The sequence below is a fragment of the Anabrus simplex genome, chromosome 6 (genome assembly GCF_040414725.1).
Source record: "Anabrus simplex isolate iqAnaSimp1 chromosome 6, ASM4041472v1, whole genome shotgun sequence".
NCBI classification, from domain to species: domain Eukaryota; kingdom Metazoa; phylum Arthropoda; class Insecta; order Orthoptera; family Tettigoniidae; genus Anabrus; species Anabrus simplex.
Window position 1 is genome coordinate 163,908,046 of NC_090270.1, and position 18,674 is coordinate 163,926,719.

Consider the following 18,674-nt stretch of genomic DNA (forward strand, 5'->3'; position numbering starts at 1 on the left):
CCTCCGCGGCTTCCCACTTTCACACCAGGCAAATGCTGGGGCTGTACCTTAATTAAGGCCACGGCCGCTTCCTTCCTGTCAACATGCAACATTGTGCGATCGTTTCTCTCGCAAGAATGAAGATCCCGTGATCTAGAGTTTTGTTGTATACCTGTACATCAATGTTTGTATTATAATGTGTAAATAATTATTGTAAGGCACTTGGTGCATCCCATGCCCCGTTACTACCCATATTTCCTGTGGCGAAGTGTGTGTATAATAATAATAATAACAATAATAATAATAATAATAATGGTGGTGGTGGTGGGTTCAAATCCCATCGTCGGCAGCAATGAATATGGTTTTCCGTGGGTTTCCATTTTCACACAAGGCAAATGCTGGGGCTGTACCCTTCCTATTCCATCGCCGTAAGACCTATCATGTGTCGGTGCGACGAAAAGCAAATTATAAAAAATGAAAAGCAATCATGAACGAAATTTGCAGAAAAGAAAATCGGCGGTGACTCGGCAATTCTCTGACTGGAAGGGCTGCAAACGTTATTGAACTGTAGCCTGTCTAACACTTTTATCCAAAAAGGAATTAACAGTTAAATAACACGAGAAAACAAAAGGAACAATTTTATAATTATAGCTACGTTAGACTAAATTAATTAAGACTCGAAAAATTCCTGATTTTCCGACGTCACTCTCTCGTAGTGCCCACTAAGCACAAGCTCACAAATTTGCCGCAAACGGCGCACTAAGAATGTAGCAGTTTTCGAACACTTCCTTTTTCAAATGTTTTGTTTTGCGGTTGTATGCAGAATCTCATCTACAGCTTATGTCTACATTCTCGTATGTATGTTCAGTCTTCAGCCCTAAGGCTTGTTGGATCCTCAACAGCTCTGCCATCAGCTGTCATAGATGGTCTAGGCATCACTGAAGAGGCGTACTAGGGAAATGAGGAGTGAGGTAGTTTCCCGTTGCTTTCCTCACCGAGCCAGACGTTGCTATTATATATCGGTCTGCCAAGCCCACTGAAATGCATGCACCAACCGACCCCATGAGTGACATTTTCACACCATTCATAGCAGGGACTGGCTGCAGAAGGAATGGCATTACTAGCATCGCCCATACCTCAGTCACTTTCATATTGTCAAAGCCAAGGATAAGACAGAGACAGATCAATGAAAGTAAAAAATTGCTCTAGCCTATACCCGAAGACATAGTGCACTGTAAACACTAGGTCCTGCCAGCAAAAGCATCAAGCATCACAAAGTAAATGCCGCTATTTATGTGCTTTTCCTTAACTTTCTCACTAAGGTGTTTTTTTCTGAAACGCCGTTCATAGCCACGCATGATCATTATCATTGCTCATGAAACTAGTATAACAAAAGAATGCGTTTCTAATTTCACACACAAAGAGAGAGAGAGAGAGAGTCAGCGTACTTACGATGGGAAGGATCAAATTTACTGGTGTAGCCTCTTGTTATTGTTTTTAAATGAAGATTAAATTAGGTGTTGGAGGTCCCAAACTCTCTGTTCTAATCTATATTTAAAAGTAATTCCCACCATGTTTAAAAACCCTATGCATTCCTCTCCTGCAAGGAATCGTACAGCAAAGGTAACCTGCATATTAAACTCTTTACCATTTAAATACATCATTGCTTATCTATATATATATATATATATATATAAGATAACTTGTCCTGACTGATTCATCATCGCCGAGCCAAAACTATTGGACATAAAGTAATGAAATTTTGGGGATATATTCATATTAAGATGTAGGTGCTCGCTAAGAGAGGATGTTTGAATATTCCGTCGCTAAGAGGGTGAAATTTTAAAATGAGTGAATCTATATCTCCAAACTTCTAAAGTTTACAGATGTAAAAATTGGTATTTAGAATCTTCTTTAAAAATAAGGAAACACGTATTTTTTTGTTTTCAGAAAATCCCAATAGGAGGGGTGAAAAAGGGTGAAAATGGGGGGAAATGGGTTGAATGCCTTTAATCAGGATACCAGTACTTATATCTCAGAAACTGAAGATATTACAGACCTGAAAATTGGTACTTTTGATCTCTTTTAAAAATAAACATGTATTTTTTTGTTTTTGGAAAATCCAATTAATGGGAGGGTGAAAAGGGGGTGAATTTTTAAAATGAGTGAATCTATATCTCCAAACTTTTAAAGTTTGCAGATGTAAAAATTGGTATTTAGAATCTTCATTAAAAATAAAGAAACACGCTTTTTTTGTTTTCGGAAAATCGCAATAGGAGGAGTGAATAGGGGTGAAAAAGGGGTTGAATGCCGTTAATGAAGCTACTTATATCTCAGAAACTGAAGATATTACAGACCTGAAAATTGGTGTTTGGGATCTCCTTTAAAAATAAAGAATAGCGTATTTTTTGTTTCTGGAAAACCCAATTAAGGGGGGGGGGTGAGAAGGGGATAATATTTTAAAATGAGTGTATCTATATCTCAAAACTTTTAAAGGTTATAGATGTAAAAATTGGTATTTAGAATTTAAAAATAAAGAAACACGTATATTTTGTTTTCGGAAAATCCTAATAGGAAGGGTGGAAAAGGTTGAAAAAGGGGTCGAATGCATTTCATGAGTCTACTTATATTTCAGAACCTGAAGATATTACAGACCTGAAAATTGGTGTTTGGGATCTCCTTTAAAAATAAAGAATAACGTATTTTTTGTTTGTGGAAAATCCAATTAATGGGGGGTGAAAAGGGGGTGATTTTTTAAAATGGGTGTATCTGTATCTCAAATCTTTTAAAGTTTATAGATGTAGAAATTGGTATTTAGAATCTCCTTTAAAAATAAAGAAACACGTATTCTTTTTTTTTCGGAAAATCCCAATAGGAAGGGTGTAAAAGGGTTAATAATGGGTTGAATGCCTTTAATGAGGCTACTTATATTTCAGAACCTGAAGATATTACAGACCTGATAATTGGTATTTTGGATCTACTTTAAAAGTAAAGAAACACGTATTTTTTGTTTTTTGGAAAATCCAAATATTGGGGGGTGTTAGGGGGGTGAATTTTTTAAAATGAGTGTGTCTACATCTTAAAACTTTAAAATTTACAGATGTAAAATTGTTAGTTAGAATCTCCTGTAAAAATAAAGGAACGCGTATTTTTTTTGTTTCCTGTAAATCCTAATAGGACGGGTGTAAAAGGGTGAAAAATGGGTTGAATGCCTTTAATGAGGATACATATATCTCAGAAACGAAGGATATTACAGAACTGAAAATTTGTATATGGAATCTCCTTTAAAAATAAAGAAACACGGATTTTTTAGTTTTTGAAAAATCCAATTAATGGCGGTTAAACAGGAGTGACAAATTGGGGTGAATTTTTTGAAAGACTATATCTACAGAATATCTTGGAAAGATAAAATGTTACAGACGTAAAAAGTGGGTGTTTGGAATCTCCTGTAAATGTAAAGAAACATAGGTGATTTATTTTTGGAAACTCCACTTAAAGGGAACTCAAAACGGGTGAAATTTTAAAATGATAATTTTTACAGTATATCTAAAAAAACTTAACATGTTACAGAAGTGAAAAATAGTATTTTTTATCTCTATTAAACATAAAGAAACGTGTATTTTTAGTTTTCGGAAATAACACTTGGATGGAGGGAGGAGGGGGGTAAAAGTGAAAATGATGTTGAATTATTTTAATTAGGGTACTGATATCTCGAAAATGAAGATGTTACAGACGTCAAATTTGATATTTGCAATCTGCTTTAAAAGTAAAGAAACACGTATTCTCGGAAAATCCAATGAAGGGGGGGGGGGGGGTGAAAGAATTGAAAAAATAATTGACTTAATTGTATGAGAATACATACATCTAATAAAAACTAAAGTTGTTACTGACGTGAAAATTCGTTTTTGGATCTCATTTTAAAACAAAGAAAAACGCGTTTTGGTGGGTAAACCATCTTGGAGGGCGGGAGTGTAAAGGAGTTGAATTCCTTTCATGAGGACACATAAATCAAAAACTGAAGAAGTTAGAGTCGTGATAATTGGTATTTAGAAGACCCTTTACTATTAAAGAAACAAGTATGTTTTGCGGGAAAATTCACTTAGGGGGGGGAGGGAGTATTGTGAAATGAAGTGAAAAAAGTAAATTATTTTTATGAGGATACTTATATCTCAAAACTGAAGGTAATAGACGTGAACGTTGGTGTTTGGAATCTCCCTTAAACATAAAGAAACAAGCATTCTTTTAATTTTCTGTGGGGGGGGGGGGGGTGGCGGTAAATAAACTTAACGGCGGTGGGGTGTAGAAGGAGGTGAGACCAATTGATTTTACTGTTATTAATGTACTTATAAGGATCCTCCTTTGCTCAGGCGCCAGCGCGCCTGTCTCTCACAGCTGGGTTCCGTGGTTCAAATCCCGGTCACTCCATGTGACATTCGTGCTGGACAAAACGGAGGCGGGACAGGTTTTCTCCGGATACTCCGGGTTTCCCTGTCATCAGCCATTCCAGCAACACATTATAGTAGTAGTAATAATAATAATAATAATAATAATAATAATAATAATCCGGACCGTCGTCAAATGTGCGGACCGCGCTGGAAACGGCTCCTGGACGGGTAATGACTAAGAATGCAGACCGGCCGCAGGTTCAGTGCCGCCAAGGCACCCAATATGACAACACGCCGGATCTCCTGAAGGATTTTATCCATATTAAAAATGATTATAGGAAAAGATGGCAAAGATTTACGGACCCAACTGAACGGGAGAAATACCTGAGCCTAGCCCGGGAAGAACGAAATCGATTGCTGGAAAGGAAGATTGAAAAATGGGAGGAAACGTGCCGTAAAATAATAGAAAACGAGTCAGATCGGGAATTTTGGTGGATTCTCGCAGAAAACGAGTCAGATCGCGAATTTCGGCGGATTATATATCTAAAACAATAAGCATTCAATTATAAATTTCAGTATAATACCGTAGCGAAGCACGGGTATCTTGTTAGTATAGTGTATAAGATTACACATTTGGCCTTCTACAATTTAATATATTACCTTTCAAGAGTTAATCCAGTAATAATAATAATAGTCTGTATTTATCACGATTAAATAATTGTACTGCTGTCATCACGTCCACGGGCTCTCCCCTAATTTCCTTTAAACCACACAACCCTCTGCAGCCCACGGACTGCTTTCACCCAACCACTCGCCGCCCGCATGGCAGCAAACCAAGGAGCCCCTTTATGGGCTGTGTTAGGAGCCTCACAGGTTATCCGGAGTGATGCAGCTTTCATCTACCGAGTACTACAGAGAACGAATACCAGAAAGGGAAGAGAAGCAAATATAGACAATGATAACTAATTTACATAAACAAAGACCGTAATGGCACAAGGAAAATGGATAACGGGCAATGTACAATCATTTATTATCATATTCACAGTGGCGGCTCGTGACCAAATTTTCAGGGGGTTCACAACAAACTTTGTGTTCACGTCTCAAATATACCACAGTAGAATGCAAATACGAACAAAATCACTTACTTAAATCATTTCACAAAAAGTTCCTTGTACAGTTGCTTCTCTGCTCATAATATGGTATAACCCTTATAACCGAGGATACATTTGTCCGAGACTAATTTGTGAGTGTACAAGAAGATTAAAATCAATATTACCGGCCTGAGTCGCTCAGGCTATGACTGAGGTTGAGGCTCTGGCTTTCTGATCCCGTGATTACGAACACCTGTTCAGAATTACCTACTGGCGAAATCTTCCGGCGATGTAATGCAATAGTAACTTCTGGGAGCTGTGGCCAACAGTAACAAGGGAGGTGGCGGAACCTTGTGGTCAGCTGTAATACTATCTCTGGTTTGAGGGTGGTCGTAGAGGGAAAGGCACATTCCGTACTGTGCTCCTCGCTTATGGAGATATCTGTGCATAAACCATGACGTCAATTCCATGCGCATGCGTATAGTCTTAAGGCTCGTAACAAAATATCCAGTGTGCTCCCTGGTATTGTCAGCCGAAACGAACAACTGTTAGTATAACGGAGCTTCGATATAAGTCGAATGCTTTCGATCGATTGACGAAATCACGTCGAAAGAAAGGAAACAATTTTGAATTACCGGTATCCATGAATGCGTGAATGTTAGAACTGGGTGTTCACGTGCTCGTGTGCTCTTGAGAGCCCACCGCCACTGCATATTCAGCTACCAGTTGATGTATTTTATATTAGAAACATAACTAAATTACTTCAATTATTTTATGACTGGTCCGGACATCAGGAGTGCTCCGCCCCAGAGCCCATCGTTACCTTCTATTACATGTAACGTAACGTAACGTAATATTACAACGCAGACACTTAAAAATTCACCTACAATTTACAAAATATTAGAACTCCCTGAAGAACTCCGCTAATTTAGAGGAAGTTGTTAACTATTCTTTCTCACTTTTCATTTTTCTGTGTGTTCCAGTTAGTCGGTAGCTCTGTCTGTGGATCAGTGATATAGTGTCAGCCTATGGAACCAAAGATTACGGGTTGAAGCACAGCAGAGACAGTGGGAATTATGAAGGTTAGGAGAGTTTTTATTCAACACTAGAAGATGTCTGGCACCTACCCGGCAAAGTTATTTGCTACTCATCAGTAGGTCACCCAGAAGCCTCCGTGGCTCAGATGGCAGCGCGTCGGCCTCTCACCGCTGGATACCGTGGTTCAAATCCCGGTCACTCCATGTGAGATTTGTGCTGGACAAAGCGGAGGCGGGACAGGTTTTTCTCCGGGTACTCCGGTTTTCCCTGTCATCTTTCATTCCAGCAACACTCTCCATACTCATCGCTCATTAATATAAATCACTTTGGGAGTGGCGACCCCATCGTAATAACAGCCTATATCTGATTCATTCATTACATCCCTGACCCGGTCAAAGACTGGAAAACAGGTTGTAGGTTTTCATTCAGTAGGTCACCCAACAGAATTCTGGTTCCTCTGTGATCTGTTAGTGTTAAACATAACGTGAAAATTCACATGAAACATGTCAAAATATGACCATATAGCTCGGAAAGTATTACATATATGGGAATAGTTTGTATATTATTTTTAATTAGAAGGAAGAATGCGCAAGACTTGATCGCTGTAGCTGAACTGAAGTGCATTACGTCATCACAAGATGGCCGCCAAATTAAGGTATGCTTTGGTACTTACTGCACGGAGTAGCTGAGCTTGCGTGTCATTTGACTTGCGTCAACCAGATTTATCCGAAAAAACAAAAATTAAAATATGGTTGAAAATAAATAAAAGGTTTTGTGGCTGAAAATTAGCAAATTTTGGCATACCTAAAAATGACTAAATATAGGACTAGAATACCAGTTACATCCTACAGAAAACATATTCAGGAGGAAACTAGACTCAGTAAGGGATCGAATACAAAAAGTATATTTGTAAAACGAAGGGAGCGCCGCAAACGTGAGCCTGCAGTATATCTGTAAAACGAAGGGAGCGCCGCAAACGCGAGCCTGCAGTATATCTGTAAAACGAAGGGAGCGTCGCAAACGTGAGCCTGCAGTATATCTGTAAAACGAAGGGAGCGCCGCAAACGCGAGCCTGCAGTATATCTGTAAAACGAAGGGAGCGCCGCAAACGTGAGCCTGCAGTGTATCTGTAAAACGAAGGGAGCGCCGCAAACGTGAGCCTGCAGTATATCTGTAAAACGAAGGGAGCGTCGCAAACGTGAGCCTGCAGTATATCTGTAAAACGAAGGGAGCGCCGCAAACGCGAGCCTGCAGTATATCTGTAAAACGAAGGGAGCGCCGCAAACGTGAGCCTGCAGTGCTGGCGTCTTGTAAAACCAAATGGCAAATCAAACGATATTGTAATTCGCACATCTCTTACTTCTCATATCATTCACCAATGTTCAATAAAATTTTGATAACTGCTAAAAAGTTTGCGATGAAAATTTACATTAATGAATAAAATGTTGTAAAAATTTCAACTTGTTTATATTCTTCATTACAATACACGAGAGATTTTCCACGTTCATATCTCTAGCGGCTGTACCTTGTAAATACCATGTTTATTATTATTACAGCACTATTATTATTATTATTATTATTATTATTATTATTAATATTATTAGCCCATCTGGCTTCAAGTCTTTTTTTTTTGCTATTTGCTTTACGTCGCACCGACACAGATAGGTCTTATGGCGACGATGGGATAGGAAAGGCCTAGAAAGTGGAAGGAAGCGGCCGTGGCCTTAATTAAGGTACAGCCCCGGCATTTGCCTGGTGTGAAAATGGGAAACCACAGAAAACCATCTTCAGGGCTGCCGACAGCGGGGCTCGAACCCACTATCTCCCGATTACTGGATACTGGCCGCACTTAAGTGACTGCAGCTATCGAGCTCGGTGGGCTTCAAGTCTATATGGTCTGACACTGTGGTTCCAGTCCCATTGATCGAAACAAATTTCACCACCAGAATGTTGGTCGGCAGGATAGGAGAGTTATGCAATTTCTAATCACTAGATTGAGTGCCAAAAACCTGGATTCATTTTCAAACCTCCCCGCTGTGTTCATATCAAGTAAGGGCGTATGATGCATCGAACCTCACAGGCCTCGTTCGATTCCCATTACTCCAGAGATTTAAGGATTTAAGAATGGCAGAAGAACTGTTATGTGGTTCAAAATAATGGTACATGCAGCTCAGCTCCATTAGGGGTGTGCCTAAAAGGAGCTGTACCACCTCGGTACGAGGAACACGAATTTAATTTACCAACCTAAACCGCCGTTCCTATAAGGTCCATATATTTTTCTTGCAAGTGTACACTCATCATCATCATCATCAGTCACTTCTATCATTACATGATGTGGCCTCTTTAAGTCGTGAACTCAGGTAAGTCTTTAGCAGGACTCTCCAGGTGGAACGGTCTTGAGCAGTTCTCAGCCGGGTAGCACCAGCTATTCTCTTGATGTCTTTATCCAATCTGTCTGGCGGTCTTCCTGTAGGCCTCTGATGATCTCTAGGACCCCATTCTAACTCTAGCTTCGTCCATCTGTCATCTTCCCTTCGAGCAATATGTCCAGCCCACTGCCATTTTAACGTGGTTATTCTCTCAGGAATGTCATTAACTTTAGTGACTGATCTCATGTCATCTGCAGTGTCCAGGTCTCACAGCCGTAAGTCAGCACAGTTAGAATGAACTGATCATAAACTATTTGTTTCAGATTTACTGACATATTTTATCTGAATAAAGTTGAGTTTCTTCCATTCACCTGCCATCCTAGCTTAATGGCAAGTGCACATTACATTTCCCAAATGCCGCAACTACATTCAAGTGTCTTTTTATAGTACAGACACAGAGAGGTTTTATAGCGACGAGACGGGAAATGACTCAAACCGCGAAGCCACTCACTCGGTACAATCAATTTGAAATGAAGAATTAAGTACTCTTACATTTGGATCATCGCTTCGGTGCGATTAAATATTGCCAATAAAAACATCTAATTTTAGGAGGTGATATGTCTCGGTTCTGCTATAACAATTTAAGAAATGAAAATTCAATATGGATTTGACCAAAATTAGTTATTTTCTTAATATTACAGAAAAACACTAATATTACATTAAACGAATGTAAGATGAAGGTCTACGGCTTCTTCAGTCAGTATCTGGAAAGATTTCATCGAACGAATAGTTTGATGCCAGCGAGTCCATGAACCCTTTAATAATGTCTTGTACGACGGCTTCAATGTCTGGTTTCAACTCGGACACAACATCCTTCCAGTTCTCGTTGATAGCAGCGTTCATGGCATCACCTGGAACAAAGGAAGATCACGCACGCACTTTAGTTAATATATTATATGGACACAGCCATTTCATTTGTTCGGTGCTTGACTGAGCAGGAAGATTCGCGAATTCCATAATGATAAAAAATCAAATACGATGGATAGTTCCGCTGAAATCAATGCTTATTGTACCAATTTTAGCTGCCCATAGTTGTAGTTATCCATGATAGATATTGGTATAACAATTAATACGACAAGAATATCAGTAATGAAATGGCGTATGGCTTTTAGTGCCAGGAGTGTCCGAGGCATATGGCTTTTAGTGCCAGGAGTGTCCGAGGACACGTTCGGCTCGCCAGGCGCAGGTCTTTCGATTTGACTCCCTTAGGCGACCTGCGGGTCATGATGAGGATGAAATGATGGTGAAGACGACACATACACCCAGCCCCCGTGCTAGATAAATTAACCAATGATGGTTAAAATTCCCCACCCTGCCGGGAATCGAACCCGGGACCCCTGTGACCAAAGGCCAGCACGTTAACTATTTAGCCATGGAGCCGGACAAGAATATCAGTAATGAATAATGACTGGATTTTATTAATTTTATTAGTTGTCCTTACTATAACCTGAAGCATGTTTATGGCTCTTGATGTAGAGATCTTTAAAGCGTAAATTTATTTATGTATTTATTTCTTTATTTATTTATTTATTTATTTATTTATTTATTTATTTATTTATTTATTTGCGGTCTAGAAAGCCAAGAATAACGGCCGAGAGGATTCGTCGTGCTGACCACACGACACCTCGTAATCTCCAGGCCTTCGGGCTGAGCAGCGGTCGCTTGGTAGGCCAAGGCCCTTCAAGGGCTGTAGTGCCATAGGGTTTTTATTTATTTATTTTTCGTATGGATTTTAGTGCCGGGAGTGTCCGAGAACATGTTTGACTCCCCTGGTGCAGCAGCCCGTGTAAGGCAGACGCTCCAGGCAGGGCGAGTGGCATCTGTGGTGTATGGGAACTGCGTGTTTTATTAATGGAGGATAGTGTTGGGTGTGGGGGTTGCATGAATGTTGGGGACATTCCAAACATCCAGCCCCAGAGCCAGCGGAAAATATCCGACCTGCCCGGCAACTGAGCCCGGGGCCGTCTGAACCGAAGGCGACTATACTGACCGTTGAGCCAAGGAGCCGAACAAAGCACACATGAGGGTACAAGGGGCCAAGGGGTACAAGTGACATTTTTGAAAAAAAAATAGTTAAGTGCAGAAATGGATACCTTATGTAAAATTATTGTGGCCAAGAGATACAAGTGCACCTCCATCTGGTGGTGTGATCTGGTAAGTGAAAGAAAAACTACTTAGTAAATTTCTTATTTTCTTTGGAGGCCAAGAGGTATTTATGTGACTTGACCATCAATGTCTGCATATTTATTAATGTATACAGTGTTACTGTTTTGAAGTGAACATTTGTGGTGTTTGTAAGTGAATGAAGGAACTGTTCTTTCTTCTTTCCATTCATACATATATTCATATCTTTTTTATACCGAAATGATGGAAATAAGACTGAAGAAGTTTAAGTAGCCCTGGTAAAGGAACACCTTGGAAGCAATAGCCATTATTCACGCCAGAAAGCACCTAACAAGAAATATCTCGCTGTTAACCTAAACCTTAAGAGAATGTATCAGATTTATAAGGAATTTTGTGAGGGGAAGCAAACTGAACCAGTACGGAGAAGCTTTTACTCACATATTTTAACACATGCTTTAATCTCAACTTCTATAGGCCACATACAGACACGTGCGACAAGGTGAAAAATACCATTGGACATGGTTTGCCTGACAAAAAAAAGTAATGCTCTTGTCGAAAAGGATTTCCATTTACGGAAAGAAAAAAGCGCTCCGAAAAAAATGGTGGATGTACAAAAACTAGTTGAAAATGATCCTAAAGGCGAGGCTTCTCGGATATGTCAAGGGATCATGTACTGTCCGTTGAAATTTATTAACAGTTTGCCACCTACCATCATGCATCTGACCGCACTTAGTGACTATAGGGGAGGACAAAACAAAGGATGAACCATGGACATTGTTCTATAAATGTAACATTAAACGAAGGTATAGAACTCTTAACATACAAGATAAAAGCTAACGCAGTTGAAGAGGTGTTCAGACATTGCTATCGCTTACTCGCTGGTCAACATTGCCAAAAATTAATGGAAATAAGTACCAAGATTTACTCAATCTTCTACCATTCGTTCCTCCTGTACATCACAGATTCTAGAGACAACTGAGTGCCCAAGTCAGTCCACAAGAGCATAGAGACGTTCGAAGCTTGTGGAGAAAAAACAGAACAGAAACGTACCAGTTACAGGTCTCGGAACCAACATGTGCAGCACGAGTTGAAGAACACAGTTCCCAAAGAGCAGGTTACAGGCCTCGGAACCAACATGTGCAGCACGAGTTGAAGAACACAGTTCCCAAAGAGCAGGTTACAGGCCTCGGAACCAACATGTGCAGCACGAGTTGAAAAACACAGTTCCCAAAGAGCAGGTTACAGGCCTCGGAACCAACATGTGCAGCACGAGTTGAAAAACACAGTTCCCAAAGAGCAGGTTACAGGCCTCGGAACCAACATGTGCAGCACGAGTTGAAGAACACAGTTCCCAAAGAGCAGTTACAGGCCTCGGAACCAACATGTGCAGCACGAGTTGAAGAACACAGTTCCCAAAGAGCAGTTACAGGTCTCGGAACCAACATGTGCAGCACGATTTGAAGAACACAGTTCCCAAAGAGCAGTTACAGGTATCGGAACCAACATGTGCAGCACGAGTTGAAGAACACAGTTCCCAAAGAGCAGGTTACAGGTCTCGGAACCAACATGTGCAGCACGAGTTGAAGAACACAGTTCCCAAAGAGCAGGTTACAGGCCTCGGAACCAACATGTGCAGCACGAGTTGAAGAACACATTTCCCAAAGAGCAGGTTACAGGCCTCGGAACCAACATGTGCAGCACGAGTTGAAGAACACATTTCCCAAAGAGGAGTTACATAGACAATGCAATTGACAATATCTTTGACAGTGTTTCAGATTAAATGAAATGCATCAAGAAATTTACAGTTAATCATATTTTCTTTATTTTTTATTATTAAGTTCATTAATCTGAAGAGATAATTTTCAGAAATTTACAGTTCATTTTATAAATTTTAAGAGACAATTTTTCTTTACTTAATATTGCTTCATATTATACAACCAGATTTTCAAAGTCATATAAAATTTTATTCACCTCCTACCTGTTCAGTTCTCGTTTGGAAGCCAAGGAGTACAAGTGATACCTTTTATTACGGTATCAATTATAACTGTCGACTGAGGGAAAGTTTTGTTACAGTAACAATAGGCACGGACACATAAAACACTATCTTAACATGATATATAAATAATATTTCCATATGTATGTCCTAGAATTAAATACCCAATCTAAACTTTATCCTCGATTTTCTCAAAAGTAACTTTCTCTCACTTGTACCCCTTGGCCTCTCACCCCCTCAAATGTAAACAGCACGTTGCGTTGGGAGTTGAGCAACTTATATCTTCAGTGTCCCAGATAATATTGTCAAGGCCGGGCTGAGTAGCTCAGGCGGTAGAGCTCTGGCCTCCTGAGCACAAGTTGGCGGGTTCAATCCCGACTCTGTCCGGTGGTAGTTGAAGGTACCGAAATACGTCACCCTCGTATCGGTAGATTTACTGGCACGTAAAAGAACTCCTGCGGGACAAACTTCCGGCACCTTGGCGTCTCCGAAGACCGTCAAAGTAGTTAGTGGGACGTTAAACGAATAACATTATTGTTGTTTTTTTTTGTTGTTAACATTGTTAGGAGCACCAAAGGCATTACATTCTACAAGAAAACGTAACTTTCTTCGTGGCATGCTGAATCATGTTACTGAATATTGGGAAACTGAACTGATCGTGGATAAGCGCATGAAGGTTGATGATATCGTTACGTCTCTGGAGGTCAATGTCTATCTTGTCGAGTAGAAATCGCTCACGAAAACGTTTGACTAATTACTTCCACTGACGGAAAAAATCCAAGGGCTGAACAAGGGAAGTTGCACCAAGATAAACGATTGTTACCTGTATGTGTTTCTCCAAAATTACGAACAGATTTTGCTGATGGAGTGAGAATGAACTAGTTAGCATGGCCAGCTAAAACTTCGTCACTGCCTTCTAGAGGATCATTTACGCCTAATTACGAACGGTGAAATAAATATTCGCCAGGCACTTTGCGAATGTTCATTTTGAGAGAAACGAGGCGGAAGATGGAAGAGCTAGTACGACGTGGAGACAGTAAATTGCACACATGTTTTAGAGTACGTTGGTGCCTTCAAAAACCGTAAAAGTAGTTAATATGACCTACGACCAATAACATTATTAACACTCCGAACCGCTGTGAGTTTAGTATCCCCTGGGTCACATATAACCCACCATTCTTCTTGTATTTTATTATTAATGGACGGAAGGAATAAGTTGCTACTATCGAATAGACTGTTACGTGTGTTTTACGTTTTATTTTGAATTTAAAATACACAAAATATTTTTATGTGAAATGTTAATATAACATAAGAATAAGTAAAATGTAGGCACTGGTAGACTATAGTGTATCATTATTGGTTAATATCACATGATGTACAAGCAAAATTGCACGGCTCTCTACTAAAAAAAAGTGTAAGTGGTGAGTGTGATTAACGCCGCAGCTCGTCCATTCAGGCGATCAACGTGCCGAATGACTACACGTAAGACACTCCATGCTTGTATATTTGTACCGATATGGTGATTATGGCGATGTAAAAATTGTATAAGCATGCCAGATAGATGTCAGTGTCGGGGTGCGTAAGCCACTATAAACTATCAGTAAAATTAGAATGATAGATAAGTTGTTTTAGATTGCCTGAGGATTTTGATCTTCGTCTTAAATGGATTCGTTCGTTCCCACTCACAGACTGATTTAAGCGAACAGATCAGCAATGTGTATGAATCATATTCAAGACAATGACTTGTTATTGAAAAATATGTCGATAGGGCGGAAAAACGTATTTCCATAAATGCGAACATCCTATTTTAGGCGAATTAGAGTAACCAGAGATTTTAGTGTGTAAATGCATGCCAACTCTGACTGCCTACGGAATGAAGTTTTAAGAGTTAAAACTTCTAGCTTGCTAATCTGTAGAAACTGTCTAGTTGCAGAATGGAGTCAGGTTTTCCGACAACCACATAACTTTGTTTCTAAAGGTCGTGGTGTAACCGTTGTCGTACCGCCATATCGGACTTGTTGGGAGATTTCTAAATGCATCATATATGAAGGTTCTGGATAGATATTTAGTTGGTTAAATCGCCTTTGTTCGTAAATTCCAATCTCACATTTTGAGTTCTTTCTTTCCGGATTATTCATTTGAGATTCAGACATATTTTTATACGAATGTAAGGTGTCAAATGCTCTAGCTTTAGATATCTTAACTATCTTCGTATGCCTATTCGATTCGGAGGTACTAATCGCAAACCAGATCATATACCTCGAAATCATCACTTCTTTTAAAGGTCCCCACCCACCCCCGCCCCGTATATTTAACGGGTATCATACATTTTGTTCTCTTATATCCCACATATCTAATGAAACTACCTCAACCATCCAGATCGAATCTTCAGTTTTGGAGATATCAGACTCACTGTAACCACATGATTTCGTTGCGCTAAAGTTTGACTCTATACAGCCTGATTTTATAGACGTCTCATCAATAATGTAATTTAAAAATAATTTTAAAAAATTCTTCGGTCAAAAGAAACAATATCTTACTAGGCGTTCAAGAATTCCTTCCTCCTTAAGGAACCTTTCGCTTGAACAACTCCAACCTTACTAAAATTACCAGTATGTCACGGGTGTGTGGAATGATACAATTCTCAGTTATGAACCTCTGACTGGAAGTAGCCAAAGTGGTGGTGGTGGTTTTTGTTTCAAGAGGAAGTCCAACTTTTTAACCATCCTCTCTGAACAAATTAAGTGGAAACAAAAATGAACATAAAATGAAACTATTAAACGGAGGAATTTGAAAATGGATTTAAAAATAAAGCAAAAATTATGTCATTAAACGAAAAAATCACAGAACACCTTGAATTTATAAGCCCTTGATTTATCCACTCTCGTACATAAAGCGAATGACGAGATCAGCAGTTTTCTCGTCACCGGCTATTATGAGTTTGAGTCTCTCCTCCAGGCCGAAAGAACGGCGAAGGGCGGGGGAGCGAAGAGGGAAGGGGCGGGGGTTGTACATATCCCTCTTTAGGAGGTGAGAGTGCGCATATCTTCCAGGAGCTTTCTCAGCCTACACAAAGCTACGACCTCTCTCCATGAGTACCGGAAAGAGGACCGTCACACGGCAGTTGTCTTGGTGGCGCTTCCGCAAGCGGGCCGGCATTGGTCATCATTAGTAAAGATTGAAAAAGAACGTTTTACAATACCTGGAGTGCCTGAGAGGAGAGATCCTTCCTCTACGCTTGCTATAATCCCACCATCCCGCCCCCAAAACTATTCTTTCTTTTATAGGAAAACAGAAAGTAATACAGCATGAAGGAAGAAATTGCCACCATTATCTTTACTCCCATTAGCTAGCTCCGATCAGCTGTGAAGAAGCCTATGTAACTTTTTCCCCGCTAGAGGTCGCATGGTCGGTCGCCACAGGGACACCACACCGCGCAAAATATAAACACTCGATCGTCAAGAAAAAAAATGTAATTTAGTAGCTGTAACCTATCATTTTAAATCCAGGCCAAGCTCTGTCATGAGAACAGTGGCCCCCTTCGGGGGCCACACTCCCTTCGAGAGGCTCTTCACTATCGCCGCGGCGCATACTGCCCGCACGGCAAGAAAAAAGTTAATTTAGTGGTTTTATCATATCGTCACATTTTCTCAACTCTTTTTAAATCCAGTCCAAGCTCTGTCATGAGAACAGTGGCCCCCTTCGGGGGCCACACTCCCTTCGAGGGGCTCTTAACTATCGCCGCGGCGCATACTGCCCGCACGGCAAGAAAAAAGTTAATTTAGTGGTTGTAACGTATCGTCACTTTTCCTCAACAGTTGGTAACAGCATCACCCGCCGTCAAGCCACCGTGCGTACAGCGAGCGGAGTGCGAGGCGCGCCATGCCCGGCCCGCTTGCGGAAGTTTTACCGTTGTCTTCTTAATTGCTCTCAGCTTGTTAGCTACCCATTCCGACTCTCAGGACGGCAAGACGGTTCGACAGCTTGCATTTGGGAGATAGTGGGTTCGAACCCCACTGTCGGCAGCCCTAAATGTGGTTTTCTGTGTTTTACCATTTTCGTATCAGGCCACGGTCGCTTCCTTCACTCTCTTAGACCTTTTTGTATCCCATCGTCACCATAAGATATGTGCCGGTGCGACGTAAAGCAAATTGCTAACAAAAAAATTGCGGTGGTCGGAAAAGTGGGATTTTCTTAATCTTCTTCTTATCGACTTCTCACTGTAAATGTCAATCCATTGTATGTGTATCACTAAACAGAAAATCTTATGCCCAAAATAACGGTGTATGGAGGTAGACTTAGAATGATTGGAGCACAAGTTACATGGAGTTGAAATGTCAAAAATGACCAAATATATGCTGACTTATTTTCGTTTTTCGTATTATGTGAAAGTGGAATGTGGAAAGGATTGAACTGCGCCATCGTAACTCTTCTCAGACAAATTATAACCGTAAGGAATCGTACGACTTACTTATGTGCACGCACGGAAGGATACGCTGTGGCTCGGTTCGCGCATGTTCGGACTATATAATTGGCCACCCTTGACACTAGGCCACCATCCAGACAAGTTAGTTCATCCAAGTCAGACTTGCGGTGTGGAATGTAATCACTAGGGCCCGGATTTATATGCACTAAAAACCTGAAAATATGCATGCAAATATGCACTAAAAAGTTACAATATATGCACGGAAAATAAGGAAATATGCTCTTAAAATATGCAATTTTAATCACTTACCTATTTACAGGTATCATTTATTGCAAAAAGAAGCATCACAATAGGTAACTAGTAGTCTTTCAATGTTTTCTGGAGACAAACTATGTCTGTTGTCCGTCAAAATGACTTTATAGGCTGAAAATGATCGTTCTACAGCAACTGACGTAATTGGACAGTACTTATAGGGACCGTGCGCGCACGAGATTTTTGGTAGTAGCGCCCCTAACGGAAACAGCTGCAGTCGTTTGATGGGGCACTCACAAGACCATTGACAGTGCAGTTCATTACAACCAGGGCAGTAAGCTTTGACTTGTGATTGTAAAATAAAGAGGTAAAACCGGACAATAATGGCTTCGACTGTAGCAGCGACCGCTATAAATTATCTAGGGTTTCAGACAGTGCAACACTCAGATTATTTCCGGGAACCCACGCTAAAGAAAGGTGAAGATTTAAATAGCAGTAACCATGTCTTTAACGTGAAGGAAAGGTTAGGGCAAGAAATATACGGCAAGTGTCTACGGGAAACGAGTATTAATCAGTCACCATACAACGTTGAAATTAAGGTATTTACTATATTTTATTCCTATTTCGGGAAATTGTTAATTAATTATTTATTCACAATAACTTTAGTTATAAATAAGTGAATCATTGAGCGGTGCCATTGCATACACTGAGTTCTATAAGAGTTGTAATCATGAATTTAGAGTCGGATGCCTTTCCTGAAACACAATTCTTTCAACTGAAAATCGCACTTCAGTGATACTTGGGTTCAAACCACGGTCACTAAATTCAGAAGCTAGCTGCTAAGCTAACATAGGAAAAGCAAGCCAGTTTTTCTCAGTTATTCTACTGTATTATAAAGGGGGTAGCGAGCGGCTTGCTTCAAGTTCCGGCGACTGTGGTTCAAATCCCGACAGATTT

General features: G+C 40.2%; 1 protein-coding gene across 1 annotated transcript in view; it reads right to left on the bottom strand.

Annotated features, from left to right (window-relative positions):
• Positions 1-9,524: 9,524 nt before the first annotated feature.
• Positions 9,525-18,674, bottom strand: part of LOC136875606 (protein takeout) — a 49,672-nt gene continuing 40,522 nt past the window's right edge. Inside the window, exon 6 of the mRNA XM_067149145.2 lies at positions 9,525-9,773. Within this exon, the coding sequence (XP_067005246.2) occupies positions 9,616-9,773 (158 nt within the window). The 3' untranslated portion in view covers positions 9,525-9,615. The remainder of the gene's footprint in view (positions 9,774-18,674) is intronic.